Raw genomic sequence first — 19,298 nt, 5'->3', positions numbered from 1 at the left:
TCAGTATAGAAAAACTTCTCATATTTACTATACTAGCACCACAATAAATAAAAATATATATATATATAGATTGGATTTTAACTATTATAAAATTATTATAAAAATCCTATTTTGTACTAGTGCTTGTGTAAATAAAGTGTATCACGTCTTTGAACTTCTTGATATTGTTATGCTCAAATAAAAATGTTTTTTCTTTTCTGATTTTGCCATCTTCCTAATTTCAAGTGGCATTTTTATCAATTTCAACTCTAGATACATATGATGAGCTTCTTTATTTATAAGTTGTAAACTCTATAATCTCTTGACTTCATTAAAAGAAGATTCTTGTAAGTATAGGTTATAAGCTATTAGGCCCACCATTTCTCCTAACAGGCCCAATATGGTTGAACAGCCAAATCTAGAGAATATTCAAGAGGAAGCAGAAAATGATGCAAAACCCCAACGAATTCGAAAGAACCCATTTACCTCAAGGATTATGTAACCAAATGATTACATGGCAGTATCTGTGAGGATTAGTTAGGCAGGAGAAAACATGTCTAACAAACTTTATTCTTTTTACATTACATGTTGCCTGTATGGTGCTATAAAGGCACTGTTTTTGTTTGAGAAAAGGGGGATAAAAATTTTGCATAATTCTTCTCTGTTATTCTGTCTTTTTTCTGATTATTCCAATCTGAATTTTGTTATAACCTTTCATTGGTGCTTTCATTGAGCCTCTTCCTCCCATGGCAGACTCTTCTGACATTTTTTCTTCCCTTGACAAAAAGCTGGAGCAAATTCTTCTCTCCCAGGCCAATTTCTCAAACACGTTACATGACATAGCTGCTCGCACCTCTCTTTTGGAATCCAAAATCCCTATATCACCTCCCCATCAGCAACACACCTCTGCTCGTCCTCTTAAGTTCGATCTTCCTTCTTTCAACGGTAATGATGCATTGGGTTAGATCTTCAAGATCACCCAGTTTTTTGATTTTCACATAACACCACCAGAGCAGAGAACCCAGATTGCCTCCTTCTACCTGGAGGGACCTGCACTTGCTTGGTACCAATGGATGCACAATAATGGCCTCCTTACCTCTTGGGATGCTTTCCTCCGTGCCTTAGAACTGAGATTTGCACCATCTAAGTTTGACGATCCGATCGCTGCACTTTGCCGCCTTACTCAAACTCAGACCCTTCACAACTATATCTCTGAGTTTGAGTCGATCGCCAACCGCATCTCAGGGTATCCATCCAGCTTTTACCTTAGCTGCTTCATCTCCGGCCTTAAACCCCACCTTTGACGAGAGGTCACCGCCCTCCAACCCGTCGACATGCCACAAGCTGTGGCGATCGCCAAATTACACGACGACAAATCCAAACTTTCCCCATCCCCTCTGTCCTTCACCAAATTCTCTAGACCGCCACCACTAACCACCACTTCCACCACCCCGAAACCACTTCCACCACTACTCCCCACACCTCCCTCTAAACTACCCATTAAACGGCTCACTGAAGCTGAGATGCAGGCACGCCGTGAGAAGAACCTTTGCTATAATTGTGACGAAAGGTATACACGTGGGCATCGTTGTAAGTCCCAGTTCCTCTTGCTCATCGTTGCTGACCCTGACAATGTCTCTGAGACAACCGCGGAATTAGATTGTGACCCACCGGATAACCCAACTTTGGAAGCAGGATTGATCAGCCTCCACTCTTTCTCGGGTCATTGGACTCCTAGAACCTTTCGGATCACGGGCTCTATTAATGGTTATGAAGTACAGATCATGGTTGATAGTGGTGCAACTCACAATTTCATCCAGACTAAGGTAGCTCATTTTCTTAACCTTGCACTTGAGCCCACCTCTAGTCCATTAAGAGTCATGGTGGGAAATGGGGAATTCTTACCTTGCACTACTTTTTGTCCTAAGGCCCACATTACATTAGCCTCTCTCGAATTCCCTATTGATCTATACCCCTTGGATCTCTCTGGCACTGATGTAGTATTAGGGGTTCAATGGCTTACTCAAGTTAGCCCATTCATTATGGATTATAACGGGCCCTTCATGAGATTTATGTGGGAGGGTAAGATGATAGAACTCAAGGGAGAACAAGGTCCAAACCCTACACCTATAACAGCCCACCAACTTACACGCCTACAACACACCAACAGAGTAGAAGCACTTTTTCAACTCAAACTGGAACCTTCTCCATCCATCCATTCTCCTACTTCACATATAACTCCTTTGCCTTCTAATACTGCTATTCCTTCATCTTCTACTCCCCAGCTAAAAAACTTAATCACCACCTACTCTGTTTTATTTTCCCGCCAACCACCCTTCCCCCATCTCGTTACACCGACCATTCCATCAACCTTTTACCCAACACTGCTCCCATTTCAGTGCGCCCTTACCGATACCCCCATTTTCAGAAGCAAGAAATTGAGGTCCAGGTTCAAAAGATGCTGGACTCGGGGTTCATTACGCCAAGCCAAGCCCTTATTCTTCCCCCGTTCTTCTTGTCAAGAAGAAAGACGGTACATGGAGATTTTGCGTCAATTATCGAGCACTCAACGCTGTCACCGTTAAAGACAAATTTCTGATTCCTACAGTCGATGAGCTTTTGGATGAACTTGGTAATGCTACATGGTTCTCGAAACTAGATCTTTTTTCGGGTTTTCACCAAATCCTGATGTTGCCTACTGATTCCTCTAAAACGGCGTTCCACACCCATAGCGGCCACTTCGAGTTCAAAGTCATGCCCTTCGGATTGTGCAATGCACCATCCACCTTTCAAGCTACCATGAATGACTTGTTCCGCCCTCATTTACGTCGTTTTATTATCGTCTTTTTTGATGATATCCTTGTCTACAGCACCACCTTGGAGGACCACATCTCTCACTTGGAAACCGCTTTCAAATTGCTCCTTGCAAACAATTTTCATCTCAAGGGTTCCAAGTGTTTCATAGGGCAGCAATCGATTCAATATTTGGGTCATGTAGTCTCGTCACAGGGTGTCACACCAGATCCGTCAAAGGTCCAAGATATCATTGATTGGCCATTGCCAACCACTCTGAAGTCCCTACGTGGTTTTCTTGGACTCACAGGGTTTTACCGCCGATTTGTAAAGGGGTACGCCTCTATTGCTTCTGCTTTAACTGATTTACTTAAGAAGGATAACTTCATATGGTCTGCTTCAGCTACTACAGCTTTTGAGAACCTTAAAACCGCTGTTACTACTGCCCCAGTATTGGCTCTGCCACGGTTTGATTTAGCTTTCACTGTTCAAACAGATGCCTCTGGTTTTGGTATGGGGGCCGTTTTATCACAGGAAGGACACCCAATTGCTTTTTTCAGTAAGCAATTTTGCCCTAAATTGCGACATTCATCAACGTACATCAGGGAACTCTGTGCTATCACATCTGCCATTCAGAAATGGCGCCAATACTTGCTCGGTCGCCACTTCATCATATACACTGATCAACAAGCCATCAAGGAATTGCTATCTCAAACTGTCCTAACTCCTGACCAATAGTCTTATGTAGCCAAATTATTGGGATTCGACTTTGAGATACATTATAAACCAGGAAAAACAAACACCGTTGCTGATGCACTATCCCGTGTTTCACCTAATGCAGACTCATTTTTCCTCATTTCTGTGTCTCACATGGACTTTCTCCAAGATCTTAAATACACTCTCGCATCTGATACTACTTTCTTGGATCTTAAGAGTAATATTTTGCAGGACCCCTCCATGTTCCCTGACTTTTCCATTCAATAGGATCTGATACTTTATAAAGGGAAAATTTGGCTTCCCAAGTCTTGCTCCATTATTCCCTTGATCCTCCAAGAGTTTCACTCGACCCCTTTGGCTGGTCATCCAGGAGCTACTCGTACACTGGCTAAAATACAGGCTAATTTTTATTGGGAATGTATGCGAAAAGACGTTACCTCTTTCGCTGCTCATTGCACCACTTGTCAACAAACAAAGATTCCCACCCAACGTTCCTCCGGCCTGTTGCAACCTATCCCTCCTCCGTCACGTTGCTGGGAAGATCTTTCTCTAGATTTCATAATTGGACTGCCTCCATATCAGGGCCACTCTACTATCTTGGTTGTGGTGGATCGATTTTCTAAAGTGCACATTTTGGTATGTTGCCCCGCTCATTCACCGCCACTAAGGTTGCTGATCTCTTTACTAATATGGTGTGCAAATTACATGGTCTTCCTCGGAGCTTAATTTCAGACCGTGATCCTATATTTCTTAGTCACTTTTGGAGGGAACTCTTTCGTTTGAGTGGCACAAAACTGCGCATGTCTACAGCTTACCATCCTCAAACAGACGGACAAACCGAAGTCGCAAATAAGATTCTCCAACAGTATTTGCATTGTTTTGTCCATCACAGACCATCTTTATGGGGCAAATTCCTTCCTTGGGCAGAGTGGTGTTTCAACATCACCGTTAATTCCTCCACGGGTTTCACTCCCTTCGAAGTTATGTTCGGTCGCTCTCCACCAAACATCCCTCAGACTTTGGTTAAGGATATTACCAATGCTGCAGTCCAGTTTGAAATCAACTCCCGCGAAGAAATTATTCGCAAATTGCAGTCCAATCTTCTAAAAGCTCAGCAAGCCATGAAACATTGGGCAGACTCCCACCGGCGTGATGTTCACTTCAACATTGGCGACTGGGTTTATGTGAGACTTCGTCCATGTCGCCAACACTCCCTCACTGGTCAGCACCTTGGCAAATTACAAAAAAGGTTCTTCGGTCCCTATCAGATTCTTGAAAAAATAGGTGACGTGGCCTACAAATTAGACCTTCCTTCTACTGCCAGGATACATAATGTGTTCCATGTGAGCCTTCTTAAGCCTCACCAGGGCCCTCTTCCTTCCCCTCAACCACTAAGTCTTCCACCGGACATTGAAGACAATCAACCAGTACTCACTCCTACGGCCATTTTAGATTGGAAGTTGTCCACCGACACAACTGCTCCACAACAATTGATTTTAATTCAATGGCAGGGCCTTCCTTTGGAAGAGGCCACCTGGGAACCATGGGCACATATTCAGGCCCAATTTCACCTTGACGACAAGGTGAATCTCGAAGAGGGAGGAGATGTTAGGCCCACCATTTATCCTAACAGGCCCAATATGGTTGAACAACCAAATCTAGAGAATATTCAAGAGGAAGCAGAAAATGATGCAAAACCCCAACGAATTCGAAAGAAACCCATTTACCTCAAGGATTATGTAACCAAATGATTACGTGGCAGTATCTGTGAGGATTAGTTAGGCAGGAGAAAACATGTCTAACAAACTTTATTCTTTTTACATTACATGTTGCCTATATGGTGCTATAAAGGCACTGTTTTTGTTTGAGAAAAGGGGGATAAAAATTCTGCATAATTCTTCTCTGTTATTCTGTCTTTTCTCTGATTATTCCAATCTGAATTCTGTTATAACCTTTCATAAGCTCTATAACCTACAAACTATTATTTGTTATTATTGGTTGTAATCTCTAAAATAGTTTTCTCCCATAAAGATAGATGAAGAAAAACTGATATTAGCCTATAGTTGAAAAATTTATAGAATTGATATGAAATATATTAAGAAATCTTTCTTGTAGTGTTAAATAAAAAGTTGGATAATATATTTATACGTTGGAGATTACTGAATGAAGATCTAGTTGCACAAATTTAATGGAGTGAGTGGCAAGATATAATGAATATAAATTTGAGGTAGCTTTAAACAATGTGGCTGTTGTACATGTCCACGATACTCATGATGATGATGATATCAAATACGAGGGGATCGTGCAGAGGCTACTTCTGGTGTAGGAGCAATCTGAGGAGAGACGAAGTTTACTTTGTGGCTACCAAAAATCCAACCATTCTTCCATAATACCATCGGTTCACAACATGGCACACTCCTAGATGAACCACTTAGTCATGCTCAAAATTTTGGAAACCTTCAACTCTATATTGTACAAAAAAGATTCTCGAACTGTTAACTGCAGATTAAGTTCGAAATTCCTCACTAATCCACATTTTTAGTTAACCGTGTCATGTTTCAGTCTAATACGAAAACATTTTAAAATGTACTTAATACTTTTGCCGTTTTCCAAGAACCAAATCATATTTTATCCCAAAAATATTATGAATAAGCATGTCCCACATCCCTCACTCTCTTCGATGTTGTTTCCACGATCCATGTTATGCATCTTACTTTTTTTCTTTTTCAAGTATTATGAAGTCCTCTCAGTACTATTGTCACAGTGTTTTGCGCATCGTCTGTACCAAGCATTTTCCTTTTCCAGTACACTACATCTGCCTAATATTTCAGGTATGGTTTCTTGTGTCACACACTTTTAGTATTATATTCTTTTGATATTTCTTCTCCAAAAGTTATGAGAAAATACCATATTGGGTTGCAATGCGAGCGTTCCATTGGGTGCGTGACGGCTAGTGTACGTAATTTGAAGATAAGGATAGGTCTTGGCAGCGAAAACGAAATTAGCAGTCCTGGAAGAGGTTATTCTTAAGGGGAAAGAGAAAAAACGAAAGAAAGAAAGAAAGGAAATACAGATAAGGAAAAAGGTGGAAAAGTATGCATGGTAGTGAGATGCAGCGACGTGGTGCAATGAGGAACTTCCGAGGAGCTTATAATGGCATATTGGAATGTTAAGTAAATAAAGCCATATCTTTCTTTCAATCTTTTCACCACCATGACCATCACCCTTACCCCACCCAACCGAAAACACTAACCAACACTGTTACTTCTTCTCCACCCAACCCTACTCCACCATCTGTCCCACCCATCACATCCTCTTTTTCATACTATTTATTTACTCTACACTTTAATCAGATCTATCCTCACGCCAATCCAATTAAATCAAAATTTCTAACTTTTTTAAAAATAATTTACTTTCACATCAACTTCAACTCCTAATCAACTTTTTATTAGTTTCCTGCATCCCCTCTCGTATGATCAACACCGTAACCAAGCATCAAAGCTGCAAAACATATGATCCCATATACAACATCAAAAACCATACAAAGGTTGGCCAGTGGAATTTACAAAACTTGACACAATGAACATAAGGTAATATATTCATATTTGGTTTACAGATTGAAATTAACGTTCCGATCTCACAAAAAGCACGTCCATATTAATTTACACTTCACGATCAAAAGGCTAAGAGGATGATATATATATATATATATATATAAATTCACAGTTATTGCAGTCCTAAGTAGGTGGAGGTGCCAGGGAGGAACCGGTATCGTTTCAAAGGGAGTTTGTTTTGTTTGTTTGGTGAAGAACCTGAAGAGCAGTTAGTAGTAGTATATTATATATCATATCACATAGCTAAGCTCAAGGTAAGAGCGGCTTTAACGTCCAACCTCCACGCAAAACCTCCACAATCCATACTCCAAACGTCACATGGCACAGTTCTCTCTTTCCCCGAAGCGTACTGCAGCTTAACCCAGCCCGTGAACCCTCGGTACGGATACGATACGCTCGCTTTCATCGCCAGCCATACTCCTCCCTCACCAACTGCTTCCCTGTACGCACCATTCGTCCACGTCACCCTCCCGTAACCGTCTGATATAAACCCCGGACACGTGTCCTCTTCTAGTTTAGCCTTCCTCTCCTCGTCTCCACTCCCCAACCCCGGCCCCTCCTCCTCCCGCCACATCTTCGTCACGCACTCCACCGTCACCACCGATCCCGCCGCCGGGAACCAGAACGGATCCACCGACGCACCTGCACCGCCGCGGTTCCCGAAGCTCAGCCACACCGGCGCGTCCTTGTGGCTTTCTCTGGTGGTTGTTTTCTTCAGAACCGGAGTCTCCGGCAGCAGCGGGAGCGTTGTAGGCGGAGGTGGTGGAGGAGGCGCGATTCTGCTCCGAGTGCAGCGCTTGGTGTTGGTGTTGGAGTTGGAGTTGGTGTTACCTTTTGCGCGCTTTCGCTTAGATGCGACGGATCTGGAGAAGACGTCGGCAGTGGTTTCGGAGGAAGAAGCGTCGGAAAGAGCAGCGGCGGGAAGGGGTTTGGGGGCTATAGGGCGAAAGCCTAACATTATTGTGTGGACCTTGGAGATGCGGTGTGCAGCAGGTGTTTGACACTTGGTGATGCAGCAGCCTCCCTTAGTTTCCATTTGTGTGTTTAGGGTTTTCTGTGTTTATGGTTTGGAGAGAAAGAGAGAGTGACCGTGAAAGAGGTTGGAGAAACACAGAGGGAAATGCAGGGAGTGGAGGTTGGGTTTATAGGAATAGTGGGGAGAGACGACACGAGTGACGATACACGTGCGAGCGAGAGAGAGACGTGGCGGTGGGCACGTAGCAGTAAAGTGTTGGGTAAGTGTGGGGGAAGTGCATGGACCACGTGTGCCAATAGAGATTGCGAAAATGACTGTTGGATTTCCCTAATTAGAAACAAGAGATTCTCGCCAAGTGGACGGTTTGATTACGACACCCTTCTCGCTTCAAATACCTACGTCACACTTCATTTATCAAAAATATATCCCTTTATTATATATTACTATTTCTCTTAATTTTAAAATTCATTTTTGGCATTCTTCCCACATCTCAAAAGTCAGATTCCAAATTTCTCCTACATCTCAAATTGTTGCGAGTGTGGAGCAAATTATTTCAGAGCCACAAATTTTAGAAGTTCTTCCTTCAACTTAAGTTCACTGTGGAAACAAAACTGTCGTCAACACAACGCTCTACCAATTATGTTTATGAACAGCCATCAACAGACGTTATATTTATGAAAAAAAGAAAGACTAAAATTACTCTATTTAAAGAAAAATAATATTAAAATAAATATTTTAAAAAACTGAGAAAACGAACTAAATAAAATGTCAAAAATTTAAAGACTTTAAATAATTTAGCCTTATTTTTTCTCCCATGTATATTTTTGAGAAAGTAGTTGTATTCAAGATTATTATTTCTATCCCGTGTAATAAATATTCTAAAGAGCATTATCTATTATTAAGTTTTTCTATTAAGGAATAGTTGAACTTAAGTGTATTTGGATAATATTCATATAATTTTGATAATTTTATATTATGATTATTATTTATCATTATGTTATTATATTTTTATTATATATTTGAAGTAGGTATTATTTTAATAGGAACATAGGTCAACGGTCTATGTTGGTCTTATAAATATAACTAGTATTCTGTAAGTAAGATTCACTTCATACACTTGATAACCACTCATACTTATTATATTCATAAATATCTTAAACTCTCTTACTGACTTGAGCGTCGAAAAGTCTTTTATAGGTGGATCTCCCCCTTTGGAGTAGCAAGGGATTTCATTCCCACGAGTAAGTGCTCTCAAAGTCATCGTTAGGATTTTGTCACTTGTCCGCAAATTCACGTTCAAGATCTTGGTAAGATCAATTATGTATTTGAAAAAGCTAAATCCAGATAAACTAATCCCGAAAATTAAACACAAAAAACCCTTCATATAAATGATAATCTTAAGCAAAGAAAGAATAAGAATTGAGACAAATTTGAAGAGAAGTAGAATAGAATTATGCTTGTTTTTACTAGATTTGATCGAGATGTTTTTAAGGTAGATTATGTGACTCTTAAAAGTTAAATAATTGTTTTATAATAATTGAGATATTGTTCGCTTTGGAATTTGTGTTTCGTCACGATTTTATCTTTAAAAGACACTTCGAAAGTTGGAAGAAGTATTTAAATTATCTTTGGCCTCAACTCCTAAATGATGTGAGACTATTAGGCATGGTAGGAACATAAACCTCTTATTAGTCGAAGTCTAAGGTAAATGTTTGGTCATCTTTATTGGAGGGACCGATGGTTCATCTTAGAACCTTGATGAATCGATATTTTCTCTCATTCACTTAGCTTCTCGTACTAGATTTAATTAGGAAATTGTGCTTAACTGTCCAACATTTTCTCAGTTTTGATATTTGGATTTAATTTGACTAATAATTCTTATTTTGATTAATTTGAATTATCTGAGGTTCATTATTTTTGTTATTATTTTCAGAGGAAATTTTAGGATAATATTTTGGGACTCTGAGAGGGCTCTTATGTCATTTTCGTTCATCCACAACGGCATTAAATTTCATTTTCGTTTTTTATTTGGTTTTTAGTGTATGTTGGACCATACTTGCACATTTAGGCCTATTTTGGTCAAATTAGAAAAGGCCCACTAAGGAGGGTTGACCTAGGTTTTAGAGCCAGTAGCCACCACCTTTAGGGTCTCTCTTCAGTCTCTCATTTTAAGTTTTTCTTAGAAGCTACGTGAACAGTGCTGCACCTTGAGGGTTTGTAATTTCATTTTTATTAGTAATTCCATTTTCGTCTTTTAAATTTTGTTTTCTATCTCTGTTCAATCTCTGTAGTTTACCCTATTCCCAATTTCAATTCCATTTCGTTTTCTAAGTTGCATTTATATGTTTAATTTCATTTTCTAAGTTAGTTGTTGTATTTAATTTCATTTTTTGTTTTGATTCTAGCATTTGGTTTCAAATTCCATTTTCAGAGGTTCGTTTTAGTGTTAGGGTTTTCGTTCCTGCATTGGGTTTCCGTTTTGTGCATTGGCTTCGTTTTCTACATTGGTGTTGCTCTAATGTTCCAATTGCATTTTGTTGTGTTAAACTAACTTTAATGGGAGCTTAATATGTTGTTGCAGTGTTTCCTTGAGGTTTCCGCACTTGTCTTGCATCACATTCAATCTATTTTTCTAGCCATTTTGAGTGTTGAGGAAGTTCTTTTCAAGTTGTGCTTGTCCAGATACAAACATAGAGATACATATAAAATTAAGGTTTAATGTCTCCGTAGGTCCTATTTTGGTCATGAATTTCAAATAGGTCCTCTTCATTTTCGGCGTATCAATTGAGTCCTTGTTTTTGTAAAATTGAATCAATTACAGGCCTGCCGTTAAATTGGACAAACGGCCGTTACAGTATTGGTTACGTGGCATGGTTGAGTGCAGTTACTAATCAGACGTGGCATTTAAAACGATTTTTGTATTAAATAATTGGTATGCAGAGATGTATATTCAGTTTTGGGTAAGGGCAAAGTAGGAAATTTGAAAAAATTAAAGGGCAAGACGTTTTAATTGAGGAATGCACATGAGATTGGGGAAAGAAATTGAGGGTTTTTATTATTAGGGTTCGCGTGAGAGGCCAAAAATCGCGATCCTAAGTTCGATCCAAAAATCAAGTGTGGGTCCTTTTGTTGTTGGAAGCAAGAAGCTGAAGCACGTGGTCAGTGGAGGTTAATCTCAAGGAAGGTCAGTGTTTGTCCCCATTGATGTATGGTTTGGTCTCTGGTTTTAATTGCATTTTGGTGGTCCCCCATTGATGTATGGTTTGGTCTCTGGTTTTGATTGCAATTTGGTGGTCCCCCATGTATGGTTTTGCCGGTGTTCGTTGGTGAAGCTTATGTAGTTGGAAGTGGGAGGGTGCGCGTTCTTTGTTCGATTCGAAGTGATGGATAATGAAGTGCAGAAATCGCATTCTTGTTCATCTTCGACATGCAATGGGTGGCGGAATCAAAACTGTGATGTCGTTTTTCGTGGTGGTGGAGTATCTACCATTGATGGTGTATCACCCCTTTGCCTCTGTGGAGAGAAAACAGTGGTAAGAACAGCTAGAACTGCTAAGAACAGAGGGAAGCAATTCTGGAGCTGCCCTAAGTACAAGGTAAGAACGTGTAGAAGTAGTGTTTTGTTTGAGTGGAAAGTCGTTTTAATTGTTATTTTTTTCACAGACTGGACATGAAGGTGGTTGCAATTTCTTCAAATGGTGTTGTGAAGACGGTAATGACAAAAGCTATACGAATGTGAAGTGGGAAGAAAAGCATGAGTCTTTGTCAAAGACAGGAGAAATGGGAGGTGGATCGAAGATGATGAGTGATTTGATTAAATCTGTCAACGTTGTGGAGAAATGGATGAAGGTGTTGACAGGATTGGTTATTTTGATTTTTTTACTTAATATTATTGTAATTTCAATATGGATTATAAATCCATAATGTAGTAGTGTTGATCGTATTCTTAGGAAGAAATTAGCCGGGTTTTTCGGTTTGTTAGGATGGAACTTTTTATGTATATGACGAGATGTGAAGGAATGAAGTTGTGTTACTGAAGTGATAAACATAATAAATTGAGGTTTTGGTTTAATGTAGCAGGTTTTAAGGCCTTTTGAAAATTGTTGAATGTTTATTTTATTCACAGCAATGTTACATAATAATTAACGCTCGTCCAACTACCGTGTCTATCGCTCGTCCAACTAGGTCCCTATTCCCTAGCGTTCGGTTTAGTCGTCCTCCCTCGTGTACCGCTCGTCCAACTACGTCCGTGCTCAAGACCGTTCGGTCTGGTCGTCCACCCTCCTGCATCAGTCTTCGAACAACCTCCGTGTTGAAGACCGTTCGGTCTGGTCGTCCTCCCTTGTCTACCGCTGGTCCAACTACGTCCGTGCTCAAGACCGTTCGGTCTGGTCGTCCACCCTCCTATATCGGTCTTCGAACTACCTCCGTGGTGAAGACCGTTCGGTCTGGTCGTCCACCCTCCTGCATCGCTCTTCCAACAACCTCTGTGCTCAAGACCGTTCGGTGTGGTCGTCCTCCCTTGTCTACCGCTCGTCCAACTACGTCCGTGTTCAAGACCGTACGTTCTGGTCGTCCACCCTCCTGTATCGCTCTTCGAACTACCTCCGTGGTGAAGACTGTTCGGTCTGGTCGTCCACCCTCCTGTATCGCTTTTCCAACTACCTCCGTGTTCAAGACCGTTCGGTCTGGTCGTCCACCCTCCTGTATCGGTCTTTCCAATTACCTCCGTGTTGCAGACCGTTCGGTCTGGTCGTCCACCCTCGTGTATCGTTCTATATAAGACGTCAAAGAAGGAAATTGTAATATATCCAAAACATTGTAATACATCCAAAACAGTTCTTGGTCATTGACAAAATAGTTCCTACTCATTATAATACATCCAAAACATTGTAATACATCGAAAACCATACATAGTTGGCATCATTGTCATTCATTAAATTACATAGCAGTAAAACCATAAACCTTGTTCCTTAGACTATTACATAATAAGATCCTTAAACTTGGCATCATTGTCATTTATACACACATCTATAGTTGAGTTTCCTGGTCATTCATACACACTTCAGATAACTGTGATGATGGCATGATTGGTTCTTGGGTTGCTTTGGGGCAACGACTCCTGTTGTGCCCAACCTCCCTACATAGCCCGCATCTCTTCCGCAAACCACCCTTGCTCACTCGTGAATCATCCTTTCTGATCTCCCACTGCTCCAGTCTTCTTTTCCTTTTAGGTCTTCCAGGCATAACCTTTTTCCTAGGAGGCATGACATCCGGATATGGTGTTAGGTCCCACATGTTGTTTCCGTTGATGGGATATACGATTGATGCATAGGTTTCTTCATAGGTGGACTTTAGAAAGCAAGCCGGAATGAACTGCTGGCCATCAATATTAAGAAACTTCATTGCGGCTAGGGAGTGACAACATGGAATTCCTGTGATGCTCCATCTCCTACACGAGCATGAGAACTCGTCTATGTTTACAACAAATTTTTCTCCACTTTGGGAGACGTGTCTTACTTCAAAGAGTTTGTGTGCTGACTAGCTATAAAGAAATAAAAAAAAATTTAAACAACACATTTAAGTGTCTGACATAAAGTTTACCAAGGAATGAATAAACATTTATGAAGTTATGAAGAAAGTTACCTAGGTATCTAGTTCTTGGTTGCTTGGGATTCCTATGTAAATCTGGCCTGGATCTTTGGACAAATTGGTCCTGAAAATGATTGTATCTTAGACCTGTTTTTTGCCCATCTTTGCATTATGTATACCCTAATTTCTTCCAGCATTGTTATGATTGGTTTAGTCCTGGTGTGAACCAAGACACTGTTGAAAGCCTCACTCATATTGTTGACCAATGTGTCACATTTTGGTGTTGGACTGAATCTGGACCTTGACCAATATCTACAACAGATGATATATACACATGTTAAAACTGCAACTAATATGGACAAACATAAAATAATATAGAAAGGGCAAAAATAATTAATACAAATTGTCAACCTTGGAGGGATGGCAATCAAATGCTTGAATGCGTCTTCATTTATATCTTTAATGTTTCTCATCTCCCTTTCCCAGTTTTGTGGATGAGTGGCAGTAGCTGCCCTCCACATCAGCTGTTTCAGATTTTTACCAGGAAACTTTTTCCTAAAGTTTGAATATAAGTGTCTGACACAAAATCTCTAGTCAACACCTGGGAGTAACTGTTGTATGGCTGGTAGTAGACCCTGTGGTGTTAACATAAAACATTTATCACCATATCAAATTAATGAACCAATATACGAAAGAAGCAATTTAAATATGATTATTACCTTTTGTTGGTCGGAGACAAAAGTAATTGAAGAACATACTTCTCCACCACCAAGATCATCTATCAAAAGTTTCAAAAACCACATCCATGAATCTTTGTTTTCGACTTCTACCACCGCATATGCAATGGGCAACATTTGATCATTTCCATCCCTCCCAACAGCCGTCAACAGCTCACCACCATACTTCCCTTTCAAAAAGGCTCCATCTAATCCAATTATTGACCTACAGTAAACAAATCTGTCTTTGCATGCCTTCAGACAATAGTAAAATCTCTTGAAAATTAACTCACCCTCATTATTCTCAACATGGACCTTAACTGTAGATCCCGGATTTCTTTCCAACAACTCATGCGCATAATCATATATCCTCTTATATTGTTCATTAAAGGACCCATCAATTTGATTAGAAGCAATAGCTTTGGCTCTATAAGCCATAGACCTTGATATACCTATGTTCCACTTCCTTTGAACTTTTTCACGAATATCAACACCCTTCATCTTAGGATTTTCCTGAACTGTTTTCACCAACTTTTTGCTCAACCACTTGGCGTCAACTAACTTCAGGTTGAACTCCCTGCTGCATGTATGAATATCTTTTTTAGTTCTCAGCTGCCATGATTTTACAGCCTCCATATAACCAAAGTATATGGTCCATGGGCATTCTCCTTTTGCACCAAAGCACTTCATCCTCAATCTTCTGTTGTCATTTTTTACAAACTTTATATTCCTCCCATTTTCCAAGGCATACCCTTTTAGAGCATCTAAAATATCTTGCTTTTCTGCAAAAAAAGTCCCAACTTCCCATGTAAAGTCTACCATACTTTTTGGCATACAAAAAATACCAAACCTCCCATAACCTTCACTGTCATTAACATCTTCATCACTATCTGTTGCACTAAGAAATTCCTCAGATTTCCACTCAAAATCTGACAATCCTCTATCGTCATGATCATGACATTCAACACTGACATTATCACGGTCATCATCACTGTCACAAAGACTTTCTACTTCTACTTCTACTTCGACATTACCATCTACATCACCATCTATATCACATTCAACACTCACATCTACTAGGCCCTCTAAGCACTCATTATTTCCATGTACATCACCTTCTTCAGTAGATGTACTCCAACTACAAAGATAAACTTCATCCTCCACAACTCCTTCACACACATTCAACTCTTGCTCTTCTTCAACCTCATGCAACTCTTGTACGTGACCATGACCTTCAACCTCTACTTCAACAGCACCACCATCTTCTTCACCCTCGTTCACCTCTTGTAAGTCACCATCAACTACACCATTTACTTCAACACCGTCACCATCTTCTTGACAAACATTCACCTCTTGTAAGTCACCATCAACTACATCATTTACTTCAACACCGTCACCATCTTCTTCACAAACATTGACCTCTTGTAAGTCACCATCAACTACACCATTTACTTCAACACCCTCACCATCTTCTTCACAAACATTCACCTCTTGTAAGTCACCATCACCTTCACCATTTACTTTAACAGAATCACCATCTTCTTCAACCTCTTTTTGTACTGTACCATTACCTTCAACTTCTCCTTCATCATTAGTAATGTCTTCAAGCATATGAATGACTTCGGGATCAGAAACTACATGGACAACGTATAAGTGAACTTCACCATTAAGCCTAGCTAAGTTAGCCATATGCATGGCACCTCTGTCATCAATCAATTGTTCCAACCTATTTTCCAACACTAAACCCCCTCCTAAACAGTACCATAAATCTTTAAAATTCTCATATCCTAAACTTTTGACTACACTGACAACCACAAAAAAACTCCACGTGTCAGGGTCAAAGGACAAAGTTGTTGTCTCCCCTTCATACTTTAGGGTACTATCATTAATGAACTTTCCTCCATGGTGGAAGACACACACAATAGCGTCCTCCATTACGCACAACACAACATAAATATATCTACAGACCTATTATGAAAACATATCACGACAAAAAATATATATATTAAAACAGGCACAGAGATCAAATAACTTTAAACATACGCACTCAGACAAAGTCAAATAACTTTAAACATACATGGGGGACCACTAAAATGCAATCAAAACCAGAGACCAAACCATACATCAATGGGGGACCACCACCGAATATTGTAGTTTCGATTGAATAAAAACGAAGACAATAAAGCACAAACACTGACCTTCCTTGAGATTAACCTCCACTGACCACGTGCTTCAGCTTCTTGCTTCCAACAACAAAAGGACCCACACCTGACCTACCGAGACACCACCCACTGTATGCACTCTGCCGCTTCAGCTCGAACTTAGGATCACGATTTTTGGCCTCTCACGCAAACCCTAATAATAAAAACCCTCAAATTCTTTCCCCAATCTCAGTTGCCCTTTAATTTTTTCAAATTTCCTACTTTGCCCTTACCCAAAACTGAATATACATTTGTGCATACCAATTATTTAATACAAAAATCGTTTTAAATGCCACGTCTGATTAGTAACTGCACTCAACCATGCCACGTAACCAATACTGTAACGGCCGTTTGTCCAATTTAACGGCAGGCCTGTAATTGATTCAATTTTACAAAAACAAGGACTCAATTGATACGCCGAAAATGAAGAGGACCTATTTGAAATTCATGACCAAAATAGGGACCTACGGAGACATTAAACCTAAAATTAATTGCATTTCTCTTCTTCAAGCAATACGACATAACCTACCTACCTTAGTTAAATGGATTTTATCCAAGCTGGAGTTTAAACTTAGAACTTGCAAGAATATAAAAGATAATAATTATAAAATACAATCCTTCTATTAATAATTATAAAAAATTGACAAATATTATAATATAAAAAACCATAAAAATGTGTTTACATGAAAACCAATATAAAAAATAATCTTCTTTATTAGTGCTTATAATTATATACTTAATAGACATCTTGAATAAAAAATTCGGAGTTATTGTTTGTATGTGAAATTCAACAATAACTCCGAATTTTTTTATTAGACTTAACTGTAATGACCCGTGTCTACAGTTGGTATAAAATGGATACTTCATAACTCCCAGTTAAAAATACCACGAGTTGAACAAGTTGTGTCTACTCCTCTTGACATAATTGAAGACATAATTGAAACTTTACTTGATACATATTTTTCAGTGGCAAAGTAGTTTTCCCTATTCTTCTTTTATGGTGTTGTAGTGAGATCACTAACTTGGATTCAAGCCTTCCTATCACATACAAACATTATAAGACATTATGTGAAGTAGGTTATCTTGTAATAAAGTTTCAGTAGGAGATTTTGTAAGGTTGTTGTAAGGTGTAAGAAGTGTGTTGTATATGTTGCATTTTTATTTATTGGGTGCCTGTAAAATCTTGAAATTAGTGAATTGACTAAATTATGAAGTAATTGGATGTAAATCTCTTGTAAGAAAAAACTAATATAATTTTTGTTATTATTCTCTTTCTCATACCTCTTACAAATCACAACTGATTTGAATTCATATTCTATGGTTATTGTTAGATATATTATATTATAATATTATTGTCTGGATTTTTAGGATTTATTTCATGTTCATTCATGATTTCTTATGTTGTTTTTATGACATCTCTTCTATTATCCAGATCAGTTTATATATGTGTTTTTTCTAATGGCAAAGATGTCTTTTTTGTTTATTGATAGTTGTGATGACTCTTTAATTGTTATTTTTTTTATCCAATGTCAACAATGTATTCCTCTTTGCAAGAAGAGATTTATATAAAATAATCTTTCAGATTTATTATTATTCTTTATTTATATTTTTGGCTTAATTCATATTTTTTTATTATAAATAAAATATTTTATGTATATATTCAATATAAGAAAAATTAATTTCATATATAATTTTTACTATATTTAATAAAAAGTTAAAAAAAATTGAAAAAGTAACATTTATAGTGATTGAATATAGTTTTAATTAAAGTATCCATTAATTTCAAGTTATGAATGACAATATAGTTTATCTACAACATTTGGATTTACTATACGTCACATTTGATCCACAACAAGCAAAATAATAGGACAGATTAACCTACACAAGAATGATGGACTAATTTTATTAAACTAGTTTTGTTGATCTGTCTTATATAATGATAAACTTGTGGGCCAAAAGCAAAATCTTAAAACGAAAAACTACACACAAATGTTGCAATAATATGACTTTTTACTCTTTAATATCTTTTTTACATGAGTATTGTCTGAATTGAGAAATTCAGAGAAAATGGGAAGACAGGTGTATACAATTGAGTGGACGATCGGTTTTTGACGGTAGTATATAAGTGAAAGTTTCAAAATTTTGCTCCATTCTCTGCATGCATTCTCTCTCTCCCCAAAGTTCTGATATCTTTTTTTCTTCTCCTTCTCTCTAAAAATCTCTCATCTTACTTCATCTACTTTCTAATCAGACCAAGCTTAAGTCATCTTGGGGTCCAAAACAACCTTTTTCCACCAATCCAAGTCCTGTTTAGAGCTCGTAAGTTTCTATTTCTTGAGTTCTTGTGAAATTCCAAAACTTTTGACACATGCAAGTCAATTTTCTAGTTGCATGTGTTCATCCACTTCCTCTTCCCATTTCTGATCATAAATCTGATCTTTTTGTGGGTTTATTCTTATGAATCGGTAAATTATAGGTTCTTAGGAATTCTGGTGGTGATCGGGTTCTACTATCATTTAGAGTTTGGTTCGATTCGGTCAAAAAGGTAAGGGAAGGTAGTTAATTTAATTTCTTAGTTTATGATGTATGAAAATGTTGTATCTTGGAGATGCAGGTGTGTGAAACTGAATGATTGTGTACTTGATATGGTTATTGAATAATGTTATATGTTGTATTCGTGTTTATTGTGGTTCTGCATAGTGCTGGTTCA

General features: G+C 38.7%; 2 protein-coding genes across 2 annotated transcripts; one reads left to right on the top strand and one right to left on the bottom strand.

Annotated features, from left to right (window-relative positions):
• Positions 1-6,991: 6,991 nt before the first annotated feature.
• Positions 6,992-8,227, bottom strand: LOC124821557 (uncharacterized). Its single transcript, XM_047293457.2, has one exon. The coding sequence runs from the start codon at positions 8,137-8,139 to the stop codon at positions 7,339-7,341; it is 801 nt and encodes a 266-aa protein (XP_047149413.2). The 5' UTR covers positions 8,140-8,227; the 3' UTR covers positions 6,992-7,338.
• A 3,201-nt stretch (positions 8,228-11,428) lies between these two features.
• LOC148203679 (uncharacterized) lies at positions 11,429-12,003 on the top strand. The gene is made up of 2 exons (XM_088107320.1): positions 11,429-11,675; positions 11,743-12,003. The coding sequence occupies exons 1-2, from the start codon at positions 11,463-11,465 to the stop codon at positions 12,001-12,003; spliced, it is 474 nt and encodes a 157-aa protein (XP_087963446.1). The 5' UTR covers positions 11,429-11,462.
• Positions 12,004-19,298: the final 7,295 nt, after the last annotated feature.

This window comes from Vigna umbellata, chromosome 2 (assembly GCF_029865625.1).
Source record: "Vigna umbellata cultivar VRB3 chromosome 2, Vumbellata_1.0, whole genome shotgun sequence".
NCBI classification, from domain to species: domain Eukaryota; kingdom Viridiplantae; phylum Streptophyta; class Magnoliopsida; order Fabales; family Fabaceae; genus Vigna; species Vigna umbellata.
Note: the sequence above shows the minus strand (reverse complement) of the source record. Positions and strands in the feature narration are given on the sequence as shown.